Source organism: Pieris brassicae, chromosome 5 (genome assembly GCF_905147105.1).
Source record: "Pieris brassicae chromosome 5, ilPieBrab1.1, whole genome shotgun sequence".
NCBI lineage: Eukaryota > Metazoa > Arthropoda > Insecta > Lepidoptera > Pieridae > Pieris > Pieris brassicae.
Genome location: NC_059669.1, coordinates 9649764 through 9664306, shown reverse-complemented (window position 1 = coordinate 9664306; position 14543 = coordinate 9649764). Strand labels below are relative to the sequence as shown.

The 14543-nt window shown below is 34.1% G+C and overlaps 1 protein-coding gene across 1 annotated transcript; it reads left to right on the top strand.

The window, feature by feature from the left end:
- Positions 1-2330: 2330 nt before the first annotated feature.
- Positions 2331-12626, top strand: LOC123709511 (G-protein coupled receptor Mth2-like). The gene is given in 12 exon segments (XM_045660903.1): positions 2331-2709; positions 3172-3331; positions 4411-4590; positions 5031-5109; positions 5594-5781; positions 6233-6401; positions 6905-7087; positions 7582-7732; positions 11216-11363; positions 12100-12228; positions 12231-12267; positions 12533-12626. Coding segments are annotated over 12 exon segments (1878 nt in total). The 5' UTR covers positions 2331-2349.
- The last annotated feature ends 1917 nt before the right edge of the window (positions 12627-14543 follow it).

Sequence of the window (14543 nt, the reverse complement as noted above, 5' to 3'; positions counted from 1 at the left end):
TTGCATAATTAAAATATTATTCGCGTTCCGAAATTATGCTTTATTTCGTTTATTAAAATATTGGAGACCTATATGTGACAAACAGGAAAATTGTTTCAATTAATGTAACAATGTCTAATAACTCAGTTTATTACGTATTAGACCTTAAACCAAATCAAACCGATTTCTAACCACTTTTTTTATATAACAGGCAGATGGCACACTTACTTTGCTAGAAGGTGTAGGTGTAGCATAGGGTAGCAGCAGGGTAGGGTGTAGCAGGTGTAGTGTAGGTGTAAGGTCATGCCTTTTAAGAATCGGTACGCTCATGAAATCCTAAGAAAGGTTTCTCAACACATTCGGAATAAGATGCAAGGAGACCCCACGTCATCAAGTCGACGATTCAAATCGCTCCTTATTGAATACGGTCAAGTGGAAGAAGGTGGTACTGGGGAGCAGCTGGCAAGAGGTGTTGACAGAACTCCTTTTGAAGCCAAAATTGGTGCTTCATAGAGTTACAAGCCCAGAGCCTTCCCTTATCATACCAAACTTCATGGAGGCTAATTTAGCCTTTCCTTCTATCTCTACCGCAAAACTGAACGTCACGCCCAGTATTCTGGTAATATCTGACTGATTTTTTAAGCAGAAATGCTTTTTCCAGCACTGATCAAAAACACATACACATACAGCAAGGTCCAGGGAGTACGGAGGATGTTTTAGACATTCCAATTGAAGCTCTTCTAATTTGGTAGCCGTCTGTTGTGCAGTGTGTGGTCTAGCGTTTTCGTGAAGTATCAGTGGCGTGGAGCGATTGACCAACCTAGATTGTTTAGCCGCTAGCTTTTCCATCATGGTTTGCAATTGCTGACAATAGACATCAGCCGTAATAGTCTGGCCAGGTTTGAGAAAACTGCAATGAACAATACCTGCCGGTACCTAGTCCACCAAACGCTCACAAGAAACTTTATGGGGTTAATTTTCGCTTGGGGCAGGATTTGGCTGGCTGGCCAGGATCCAACCCTTGCGCTGAGCGCTTCCGATTATCGTAAAGAATCCATTTTTCATCACAGGTAATGATTCGGTTTAAAATACCTTAATTATTGTGCCGGTTCAGTAATGTAACGCAGCAGTCGTCGCGCGTTTGCCGGTTGGCTTCAGTCAATTCGTGAGGTACCCTTTCAAGCTTTTTAATCTTCCCAATTTGCTTCAAGTGAATTAAAACAGTTTTATCACTAACACCGCAGCCTGCAGCTAACTCGGACGTGGTTTGCGATGGATCCGCTTCCACAATAGCCTTCAATACTTCATTATCAACTTGGGTCTCAGGCCGTCCGCGGGGCTTGTTCTGCAGGTCGACATTTCCAGAACGAAAACGTTGGAACCAAAAACGAACTGTGTTTTCATTTGCAACATGACCGCCATACACATCATTCACCCTTCGAGTCGTTTCCGCAGCACTAGTGCCACGGCGGAACTCGTACTCGTAAATAATGCGATACTTTAAGTTTTCCATTTTGTAAAATGAGTGACGCAAACAGAAGAAAAAAACAAATGAATGACGGTCATCGAAGCACAAATACATGTGTAAGTAGGTGTACAAATTTGAATTTGAAATTCCTAACCAAAGAGGAGGTATTTGAGGGTAAAGTGGCCAGTACGACAAAACGCCAATTTCATATGTAAGGACCTAATATTAAATTTAAAAATAAAATACAAAATATACGCTTATAATAATAGCTTTGTGTGCTGTGCAGTTGTTGCTAAAATAAAAGTAGTAATAATTGAGTTTCGTTATTACAATGTACTCTTTTTATTTATCCCAAATTCATTAATTGGTTTCAAATTTGTGATCGTGAATTTAAAAAAGCAGTTTCATCTGTGGTTTCTTCTCACACTGTTTTCTTGATAATTTTTCTTCATAGTCAACTAGATGATTAACCTTTTACATCTGACACACGCCATGAAATTATTATTTGTATGTTGATGATTGAGAACCTGAAACTACACAAGGCGCAAGACGCAACATTCGTTCTATTGTGATACGTAAATGACGTTGCGTATTGGGCTAAAGATGCTGACCAATGACAATCTAAAGAAACTCACAATCGTTTTGTATTTTGTTTTACATTCCTCCTCTTGAGCGTTTGTTATTTGATGTGAAAGTTATCATCATAATTTATTTTCGAAGCTGTATTTAGGTCAAGGTCAGGTAGGTTCTTAACAAAGACTTATTTATTTGATGGAATTAAACTAATAACATATTATTCCTGTACAAACATGGTATAACCCAGTTGATAAGGAAACCTCAACCATTTCAACCAATTCTTAAAGTGAGTAGTCATTGACAGGAGCTCGGTGTGTATATAGACAATGTATTTAAAACTAATTTTAATTATTTTCGCGGCAAGAGCACAATCACAAATAATTATAGATGATGACCAGATAGATTTACTTTGCAAGTTTAAAAAGTGTTTATATAAATGTTGTGGGAAAGACGAATTTGTGAGTGGAATAACTAAAGGTCAGCCACCTATGTGTGTGAAATATGATGGTGAGAAGAAATTGGACTTTTCTGACGTACAATTGTACGATGATAAAGATCATTGGAGACCGGTTAGCAGGAAAGTCGAAGACACGTTTCTTCTGAAGCAAGGGTTAATACTAAATAAAACCTTTGCGATTAAGTCTTATGTACCGGAAAGCTCTTTCATGAACAGTTATTTAAGTCAGGTACGAGATGTTTATAATCCCAGTAGGCAAAAAAAAAATAGAATAAGTTTATTAAAAACGATTACAAAACATTTTGTAACTTTTTTGACTAAAAGCACATATACTTATTAATAGCTTATTGGGTTCAACCGTAATAAGTAAAAAGATACAATGTTGCTTATTCTAAGACCAATATATGTTGATTCTGTAAGAATTAGTTTCGCTGGAAATCGAATACAGGACATTCACTCTATCCTCTCAACTCACATAGAAATTTTAAAAAAAATTAAATACAAATTACCTCCAACATACCGTTGATATAAGCATGTATAAAATTGATATTTTGTAATTGTTCCTGTTGTTTATTGAATATGGCAATTATCTCTGGTTTGTTCGTTGAATCGTTGTCTCTAGTTAATAGAGGTAAAATAGGGGTTGACTAATAATACTAGAACAGTAATATATTTTATTGTTTAATTGCAGAGTGGTATACTATATTTGGAGTTTCCAAACGCTTACAAAAGATGGACGCCATTAGAATCAGAGTTTTGTTTGGACTATGGCAACGGAACAGATGTAACAATTGCGTTCTGGGTTAACTTCTCGCCTTTAATCGAACAGAGCAGCGATTATATAACTGCAGGTTTGTGTATCTAATTGCCTTTTTGTAATATTATATGCAGCGGTAGCCTACAGCTCTAAGGAACTATTGGGTTAACTGATATTTTTTATTCTCCGTTGAGTGAACCGACAAAAGTTCTACATATATTTGTTAGAGCCTGTTGTTATTAGTAAATTTTTTAGTTTTTTTTTTAATCATAATTTTGTGTTTTCTAATTCATTTATTATGGTACTTTTTAGTTTCGTATGTGGAATTTTCATTTGTTATACATTCTTATCGATTAAATATCACCAGTTAGGTCAGAATTGTATTTTTAATAAATAAATAAAAAATATTGTTTCTCAATCTATTTGACTCTAAAAAAGTCAAACGAATAAATCACCTTCCACCCTTAAGAGAAGATACACTCATTGCGTTACTGGTATAATATTATTGATTAAGTTTTAATTATCATACATCTACATAATTTATGCGTGGAGACGACGTAAATAAAATAAATAAATCAATGGCGCCACAACTTTTTTAGGTCTGGCCCATAGATTTCTGATCTTTTGTCAATCTAATAGGCAAGTCGATGATCAGCCTCCTGTAATTGACACACGCCGTCGACTATTTGTGTCTAAGGCAACCTCGAAATGTCGGTTTCCTTAGGATGTTTTCCTTTACCGCTCGATCGAATGTTAAATGCCCAAATAGAAAATACAGGTTGGTGCCGGGGATAGAACCTACGAACTCAGGAATAAGAGTGGCAAGCCACTAGGCCAAAACTGCTCTGTCGGGTTGACGCGAAGTCAAAATTAAAATGATATATTCGACTTCTTCGATATCAAACGACAATCAATATGAATCTATACAAAGTGTTTGTATGCCATTGTCATGAATATCCATGATCTAGAAAAGCCTCATATTAGTAACACACCACTAAACCTGACAGCCATAATAAATATATATATATATTAACTTTTATGAGGTGTTTATTGTTATTTATATTTTTGTGTTTTTTATATAACTGGGGGGGGCATACGGGAGGCTCATATGATGTAAAGTGATACTCTTTGGTCTACCGATGCAAGAAATTGGAGATTATATTATTTTTCCAGCCCTTATCATATCGTCGTTCTTCCTGGCTCTACTGCTCGTTGTGTACGCGGTCCTCCCAGAGTTGAGAAATATAGGTGGGATGGTACTCATGGCATATGTGTTCAGTTTGCTGGTCGCCTTCCTCGCCCTGGCTACGATACAAATTGGTTTTTATGGGAATGATAGTTGTATGAATCTAAGTAAGTTATTTCTTCTATAAAGTTAGAGATCAGCTGACTGCACGTGACTTCATGGCAGGTCGAATGATTTTTAGTACCCTTAGAAACTTACATCTTTATAATTAAAAAGATCCTAATAAAGTTTAGGGATTCATTTCCATCGTGTCCTTTTTTAATATTGTCTTGAGATAATTCTAATGGAAAAAAGCTTTGCTTTGTTCCATTAGAATTATCTAAATAACTATATGTCTTATGTATTTTTTCACTTCTTGCTTACTTTTTTTTGGACGAGATCGCTCGAAAGTGATAAGGCCGTCAGTTGCCCTTCCTTTCATTTAATAATGTCAATTGTATTATATTTCTGAATGCAATGAAGTGTTAATAAATAAATAAAAATGAATAATTTAGTTTGTAAAAATAAGTTTTTTTTAGCAAAGTTTATATTTTTAATATTTTTTTAGCAATCGTTATATACTTTTTCTTTTTGGCTGCGTTTGCGTGGACTAACGTTATGTCATATGATATCTGGTGGACATTCCGGTAAGTTAACAATTCTTTTCTTTGATGCGATGTTATGATATATATATATATATATATATCATAACAAAAATGTACAAAAATTTAAATTTACAATCCTCCAACTTACAGTAATTTTGTCTATCACGCTCTTAATGAGCTTTAAGTCTCTAAATAGTTTTAGATTTTTTTACTGTTTGCTTGTGTTTAGTTTTTTGCTTACTAGTTTCAAATTTTTATAATTTAAGTCATATTTTTTTGTATATTTAAGCACACATGTTGTTAGGACTTATAAATAAATAAATAAAATGTCTATAATAAATACAAAACATTTTATCGATAAATTAATCTTTTATAAATTCACCCAATATAATACTTGTTTAATGGAAGAAAAACGTCATTATTAATTTTTACACAGTTTGACAAACGAAACACATAACAACTAATTTTTACATCGATTAAAGTATTATATAATATCTTGTACAATTTATGCATTTCCTTCATTCAGAGGCTACGCGAAAGCTCGTCCAATCCATCGCAGAGGAGAAAAGTTCAAGTTTTGTATGTACTGTCTGTATGCTTGGGGAGTTCCCTTAGCAATGACCCTGGTATTATTGGTGCTAAATGCAGTAGATTTCAGTGACCAGCCATGGATTATCAAACCTCTCGTACCGACAGTTGGATGTTTCTTACAAGGTATAGTTTTTTTATATACATAAGTTACGAGACATACTGTAGGTACTGCACCGCACACCTTCGAGTTCCACAAAAATGTGGTTGGAAAGGCAACAAATAATCAAATATCATTTGGCAAGAATATTAAAAATAAATGAAAACTGAAGCTAAATTGTATAAAAATTTTGTAATACTCTTCTTTTTCTTTTGGAGCTAGAGCATTACTGGAGCTGGATGTCAGTCTCGTAAAGTGTCTTGTCCGGTGATGTTTAATATTGTTAAACTATACATTCACTTGTTATTATTATTACCTATTAATATTACACTTGTTTAATTATGCTTAATGTTGTACCTAAAATACCTACTATATAATACCTACCTACTATAACATAAGGAAACTCTCTGAGCTTATGTATATATGCCTATGCCTTAATGAATAGAGGTTAAATTTCATTTGCATTTCCATATTTAGATGGGCAAAAGTTAGTTTACCTGTATTTTCCTATGCTGATAATGATTTCCGGAAACTGGGTGCTTTTCGGCATGACTGCATTCAATATATGGCGTTTAAGAAGGGGCACTCAAGTGCTCAATTCTCCAGCTGCTGGTATACCGGCAGCTCATCGATCACAGATTCAGAGGTAAGTAAAGGCACGCATTTGCAATGTGTCTATGGGCGGCGGAATCACTTATGATCAGGTGAGCCCGTGTTCTTCTTGTTATATAAAAAAGCTCATATGAAATGCCTATATATAACGAATCAAATATTTGTTATAGAAAATATGTTTTGTAGTAAATGGACCCCAATGGATCGATGATGTAACAGCGTCGTGCTGCCAATCTGAACAAGGATTCATATAAAATGTAGATTAATAATCGGCAGTAACACTTTTCCGAACTTTCTCGACTCTCAATGTTGCCAAAAAATTATATTTGAAAGGCAAAAAACTTAGGGTGAATTTTGAAAATGAGAGTTAGCGCGATGATTTCCATTCCATTCCCATATTTTAGCTGTTTATTATATGGATTCGGCCGTTTGCCATCGACTCTAGCGATGCCTGTTTGCTTCAAAACAGCTGAAGAAGAGATATTTGCTCGAATATTTTCTAAAAATATTTTTTGTATAGAAACGCTTCCTTTACAGATTCACAGTGTATTTGAAGTTATCAGTAATAATGGGCATCAACTGGGTACTCGAAGTTGTCAGTTCATTTTACCCTGTTCTTAAGATTTGGTACATCACAGATGCATACAACATGCTTATAGGAATTACTATATTTCTCATTTTTATCTGGAAGAAGTCTATTTTGAACAAACTTAAAAACAGGTAAGTGTGTTTATTTTAGGCAAGTAAAATGCCTGACAATGTAGAACTTCAACAGTCAACCGTACTTTCACTTACGTAAGTGAAACTGTGGGGTGTGTAACTTAGGGTTTTTTAAGAAAAGCTTACCAATTCTTCAAAGGCGGCGGAGGCGGCGGTGTCACTTAACATCACCTAGCCTTCTGCCCGTTTTATCCTTTTTGTTTGTAACAAATTTAAACATAATCTCGTTAAATCAAGACAGTGATTGCAAAAACATGAACAATATTTTATGTTTTTTAATAACTTACATTATTGCACATTCAAAATATTTTTTAAAACGATCTCCCTTTGATCGTTATCTCTTATCAATCATTATTTACAGTATAGGACATATAAGAGAGATTGGGATTAGGATTCCCTGAGCCGTGCACTTTCTCGTTTTACTAAAAATCCTTATTTATTGTGTAAAAAAGATTTTTCATTTCTTTTTCGTATTATTTGCAAATTTGTTTCAGATACAAAAGCTTCGGACGTGCTAAGCTTCCAAAAAGATCAATGACAGCAAATATTTCTCTAGAATCGACTCGTAGACAAGAAACCCAACCAAATGTGTGTCCATATCCAAACGAACAGAGGAAGTCCTCAGGTGAACATAGACCATTTCTTGCTTAGAATTCTGGAAACAGTGACATCACGGACTCTACGTTACAGTTGACGATCCGAAAATCCGTTGGAAGAACGTTTCACTCTAAATAACAGTTTAATCGTGGCATTGAACCGTTTAACCGAAGATAAGTTAAGGCTCATCTTAATTGTTAAATAATCTAAAGAGTTATTAATGCTATACAAATAAAAACAACGACAAATGAATTGGTTTTGTTGTTTTATTGAAAACTGAAAAGGAATAGTTTGACTTATTTCCAGAGTTCTCTCGGAATTGCAAAACAAAGACTGATGTACAGACGTAATTTTTTTTAAATAACAAGGGGGCAAACGGTCAGGAGGCTTACCTGATGTGATACCGCCACCCATGGACACTCAATGCCAGATAGCTCTCGAGTGCGTTGACAGCCTTTCAAGAATATAATCCGGATGGAACCGGAAATACTTCAGTGGGCAGCTGGTTACCTATCACCTAAGAGCAAATAAGTCTGATAATAAAAAACTGGGAAATTGGAAATAAGAGAGTATTTCCTAGCTTTCTGTCTTATTATACCCATTTATTTACAACTGGCGCTGAATTAACGAATCATCATTTATAATAGAAAAACTAAACGATAATGGTCTTCATAAAAGATTGCTGGATCTAATCCCCGCGCATTTTATATACCATAGTTAAAATTTAATAGTAAGCGACGCTGCCAACATCAATCATCACACGACTGGGGTTTTAATATTGTGCAAGAATGATACAAATATTTTTATTCATTAAAATTGTTACAAATCTGACCTTACAAACAGATATAACGTCAGTTATAAGTAGTCAGTATAACTAACAATTTAATTCGCGTTTTATTTCGCAACAATTGGTAAGCGGACGTTTTACCTATTGAAGAAAATATTATTCAGGTAAGTATATTAAACTGAAGAACATTTTTCTTTCAGTCACAATTAATAACAAATACATTGAAACTTGAAGATTCGCTTCATGGGTTTTGCACACAGGCGCTGGCGGTGGTCGGCGCGGCCCTGTATCGCGGCCGCAGCGCTGCAGACGTGCTGCCACCGCGCGGCCATTTTCAAGAAATGTCGGAAGGCGCGCTTAGAGTTTTTATATATGTATCTCTGGTTCGTGAGAATTACCACCTCAAAATAAGAGGAAATTTCCCATAAAATGCTTTAATTCACACACACACTTACACACACACACATGTCATAAAACTTAAAACTTTCTTGTCGAAATCTGATATGAGCTGGCAACAAACTTCTCGCCAAGGCTTATTATGATCACCCAAAGAATGCCAAAGAATAGGTCATTCCTCAACAAGTGATACAACCTTCAGAGTTTTTATTTAGTACAGCCATTTTACATTTTTAGTACAACCACGTTTATTTTCCGAACGAGAGAGCTGACAAAACACACGATAATTTTTGTCGGATCCGACACGAAATCGTTGACAAGTGTGAATAGCTTAATATAAAATGTTCTGCCGCTACGACACACGATAAAAAATCGTCCCGACAGACGACATAGTGGGAACGAGCTCATAGGATAACACTTGTCAGAAGCATCCCAGTCACTGGACAGTCATAAATATTTATGACAGGTTTGGGAAGAAGATGAAGAAGTTGTTGTTTTTAAGTAAAAATAAAATTTGTTAGTAGTTTAAGGTAGTATGTAAGTTTATATTCTTGTTAGTGTTACTTATCCATTGCACCCCCTTTGTCCCGGATAAGCAATACCATGTAACACGCAAGAGCATTATAAAAGGAAGCGGACAACAGCTTTGATTGGATACCTCATGGATCGGCCAAATCTTCATATTAGAAATAAGTCTAAAATATATTTTATTAGTCGTACACCTCATATTAAATTGTCATATTTAATTGAGCTGTGATTTTTTTTAACTCCCCGCTTAACCCTACTTAAATGAATATAATTATTGTTTAGCATGTATGCTGTAAATGAATAAATAAAATCCTCAACAGCCTGGGAATAACGTGGATAACACTGAAAATGTTTAGAACTGGCCAGTTAGAAACATTGCCAATGACAACTTTTTTAATTTAATTATAGAACTCTTTGGTAACCTAATGTAGTATATTCCATCAACAAATGATCGTTTTGTGAATCTAAAACTCTTTTTACACGTGAAAATGAAGCTAACGCGAGAAAATTTTCGTCAAGGATTTATTAGACTTTCGTTGTGGGCTAACTCAACAACAAAGCTCTGAAAGGCTGCGATTAGCATTTCTCAATGAAGACCCATCGGGTTCCACTATTTACGTGTTATTTACGAGCTTAAGAGTGGACGTAGCAATCTCAATGATGATCCCCTTGAGGGACGTCCTTTAACAGCGACTACTGAAGCTAACATCAGTGCTGGGCGGCGCATGATAGAGGAAGATAAGAGAGTGAACTATCAGCAGATACAAGCAAGACTAGGCATTGGTATGAGTCAAATTAAAAAAAAAATTACACGAACATTTAGGCGTCAGGAAGCTTTGTACCAGATGGATTCCTCATACTTTAACCAACGACCAGAAACACCTTTTCATGGACTGCCTTATCTAACATTTGGCGACAATGTTAGATAAGTTCAAATTCTGAATTTGACATCGTCACAGGTGATGAAAAATGGATATATTCCTACGAACCCAAACCAAAAGACAATAAGCTCAGTGGGTGTTTTCGTTTGAGGATCGGCCAAGTAAGGTAAAGAAAGAAATAAGTCAAGGAAATAAGATGATTGCTTCATACTTTGGTCGGAAACATCATTTAGCGACAGTTGTGCTAGAAGATGGAAGGACAGTTACTGGAGACTGGTATGTCAATCGCTGTTCGCCTATTGTATTGGAAATAAATTGACAGCAGCGCCCTCGAAGCAGGATCCTTCTTCGCCACGACAATGCTTCGGTGCACTCCGCAAAACGGCCTGTTGAATATTTGAAAATACTGTGAAAGCGTACGAAAATCCCATAGAAGAAACCCCTTCGTTCCTCGGCTGTGCACTAATGGACTTTCTTTCTATGTGGGCAAGGAGCACCATACACTATTTATTTATTTTTATTTTATAACCATAATATAACGCATAAGTATATGACTTAACATCATAATTTTAGAGCTTTATCTTCTTACTGCTTATTGGTAATTTAATGCCCAAACTTGGAAAGAGAGAAGACATAAACAACAGGATTATATATCATGTATAATGTCAAAATAATAAACTATCAACTAATATGTACTTACTATTAGTCGATAATTGTAGTATCTTGTCGTGGAATCCTAATTTATTAATGAAAATGGAGTTTAAACGTAGACTTGACGGCAGTAAAAGCCGTGGTCACTACGCACTAACGGCACTAACACTGGAGGTGGTTATAAGCTTATGTGTTACTTATATGTGTGTGTGTAATCTCGCAAAAACTATTAAGTCATACAGTTTTATTCCGTAGTTATCGTTATTTTAATTTTTATTAATTTAAAAGTCAGGGAAATCCAGATTCCGAGCAAACACGATCTACGCGTTTGGAGTGCCCGCGCTGTTTACGGGATTGGTTGCCGGTTTGGAATTCTCACATCTGCCACTGAACTGGTATCTGCCCCTGTTAAGACAGCAAGGATGTTTCATAAGTGGTACGATGTTTAATGCATAGTTTTTCCTTTCAGTTAGTGCATTCTACTACTCCCTCTGATCAATATATATAGGCTTGTTGTAAACAAATATAAACGATTTTGAAACAATTGGTGACTTTCACCATAATACTCGAAACATACCAAATCTAAGCGACTAACCAGGCTCCTGAAGATAAACCACTCCTTGAATGGAAATTAGAGAATTATCACTGAATAAATTCAAAACTCATGTAAAACGTAAATAAATCAATAAAGATTTTTATAAATTTGAAAATTATTTAAACGATCCTAATACTTAGGATTGATTTGGTCCAGTTTAAATATTTACAGCTGCTCTGCCTTACATATAGTTTTTAAAAAATAGCGGAGAGCTTCTTGCCAGTTCTTCTTACTATGTGTTGCTAACTGGTAGTAAATGTAAATTTATAAACATTGAAACATATTTTCTGTCACTTTAAATCTATTTTCAAAATTTGTGTTCTATAACGAATCCAGCGCATTTATCAAAGGAAAATTATAACAAATTTCTTAGTTAATTTTCTAACATGTATTAAACAGTCTTATATTATGTTCAAAATAACTATTTATTGAGTATCGAATGGTACATTTATAATAATATTCCTTTAGTTCCCCCAATATAAACATACATTTTTATATAATATATTTCCCTTTTTATCTATAATCTGTGCAGTACTGAAAAGTGTTATGCAAAAATTTACACGAACTTACGTTTCAGGAAAGAGCAAACTTATACATTTGTACGGGCCGATGGTAATCCTTTTTGTTGCGAAATTGGTATTTTTCATCTTGACTGCTTTGAAAATTCGAGAAATAAAGGAACAGACTGCTGTACTGAAGTCTAGGGAGGTGCTACACACGACAAACACAATAAAGACAAACACAGGTATCATTTATAATTAAAATAAAGGACACCCAGCTTCTTTACTGTACACTACTTTCTTTAGCCAAATCGAAATTTAAAAATCAAATTTTCATTGCAATACATGAAAAGTTATTATGTTGGTTTTTTAGCTCTTCCTTATCAAGGCAAAAGTGAGTTTCCTAATTCTCTTCATCATATTATTGAATTCAAAAGAAATGGCTTGCAGTCCAAACATCCGCGAAACAACAGCAACGTCAATTATATAATAAGCTATTGCTTTTTCTAGGTTGCTGCTGTATGTTAAGCTCTTCATAGTAATGGGCATTAACTGGGTGCTAGAAGTGATCAGCAGCCTACTATGTCCTGGTGGGTCTAATTAACTTCTTTCTCTTTGTGTGCAAGAAGAACTTACTATTTCTAAGACTGGACATTTCAGATTCTTAAAGATCTACTTACTTTTAAAATTTGGTGACACTTCATCGACTGAGAAGTTAACTTCGTTTTATATAAGTAAACTCTCTATCTAGATTTACAATGTTGTAGATTAGTTAATGTGTATTTTACCATTGCTTGGATTCTAACTGTGTCATGTTGTAAACAAGTTGGTGATTTACATACGATGGCACAAAATAAATTAGGGTGGACAAAGTGGGAGGAAGCCTTTTCCCGGACAGGGGCCGCATTTTAGTTAAAACTGTAAATTTATCATTTTTTATGAAATGTATGGCAAAGATGTGAAATAAAGGCTTATTATTATTATTATTTTATATAGTATATATATTATACATAATAACTTACACATTTAATTTAATGATTATAATAAACCTTTAACGCACTCAAATTTCAGTATATTATAACCTAATTCAATCCCAGTTTCACATAAAGCTAATCTATAATAACCTCTACTTTATTTTGTGGACAAAAATATTTTCTTATTTTAATATATTTTCTAAGTTCTAGTTTATAAAAAAGTAATAGTTATGAACCGTAAAATTAAAACGCTAAATAAAGGACTTAAACTATCATGTATGTAATGATGATTTCATATTTGTGTAAAGTAGAATAATGTTTTTATCAAAAACCTTAATGTGACATCGATATTTATAAATATATAGTAACCGAAATTGGGCTGCGATATCATTTATTATAAATTGAAGTGTCGATTGAAGTCGAAATTCAATAATTTGAAAATGTCTGCACTATTGTGTTCTTCTATATCCAGTAGCCTTGTCATTGATACAAATGTGATATTCTCAAGGCAGAAACCAAGAATTTTGAACATTTGGAACTCTGAAATTATTATATTTACAATTCTAGTATACTTACTTATAATCCCTAACTTTCTTTCCAACTACTAACTGACGTGAGACTTATCTTAAATTATCGTGATTTATGTGTCTTTTTACTTTCTATTTTTAATGTATCATCTTTTTAGATTAGTTTGTTTTTTTTGTTGTTGTTCCTGTTTAGTTTTATCTTAATAACTGTGTATAACATGTATTTTTGCACTACTTACCTATTTTATGTAATTTAATACATTTTTATTTATTTTTTTCTATACTTACAGTGGTTGCCTGGAAGAGATCGCTCGTAAGCGATAAGGCTGCCAGTTGCCCTCCTTTTGATTTAATTATGTTCATTTTTTATTTTCTGTAGTGTAACGAAGTGTTAATAAATAAATAAAAATAAAAATATTTTACAAAAACTTATTATATCTTATTTATCGTTTTCTGCTCGACTTATCCCTGCTGGTGACAAGACATAATCAAGACTACATTGAAAAATTGGTTGTGAGATAAAAATAATGTTTACCTTGGATAATCATCTAAATAGATGTTTTTACAAGACTCTTCGTTCATCTCAGCAGCACATAAAGCAGCAAATGTTCGAGGTTTCGTCAATACGATATTATATTAAGTATTTTTTAATTTTTTCCATCATTTATTTCTTGAAATAGAGTGCTAAATTGGACACGGGCCTAGGCTGTATTCATAAATATTATTTTATAAACTTACCCCAAGATACATATAGATTGTCCTATGTTAGAATATTTGCACACATAAAATGGCTAACTCACTATGTAAATGTGTGGTAAATCACGATTTCACCGAGGAAAGAGCAACTTTTAATTTGACGTAAAAAATCTACATGTCTAATCAAATGGTATCAGAGTGACAAATACCAACAATTTTTCAGCGTAAGTGTTTTGAGTGTCAAATTTTAGTTCCAAATATATAAATATTGTTTATCAGAATGCCAAATTGTAATATGACACCTTCACGAATGATTTGCGAGCG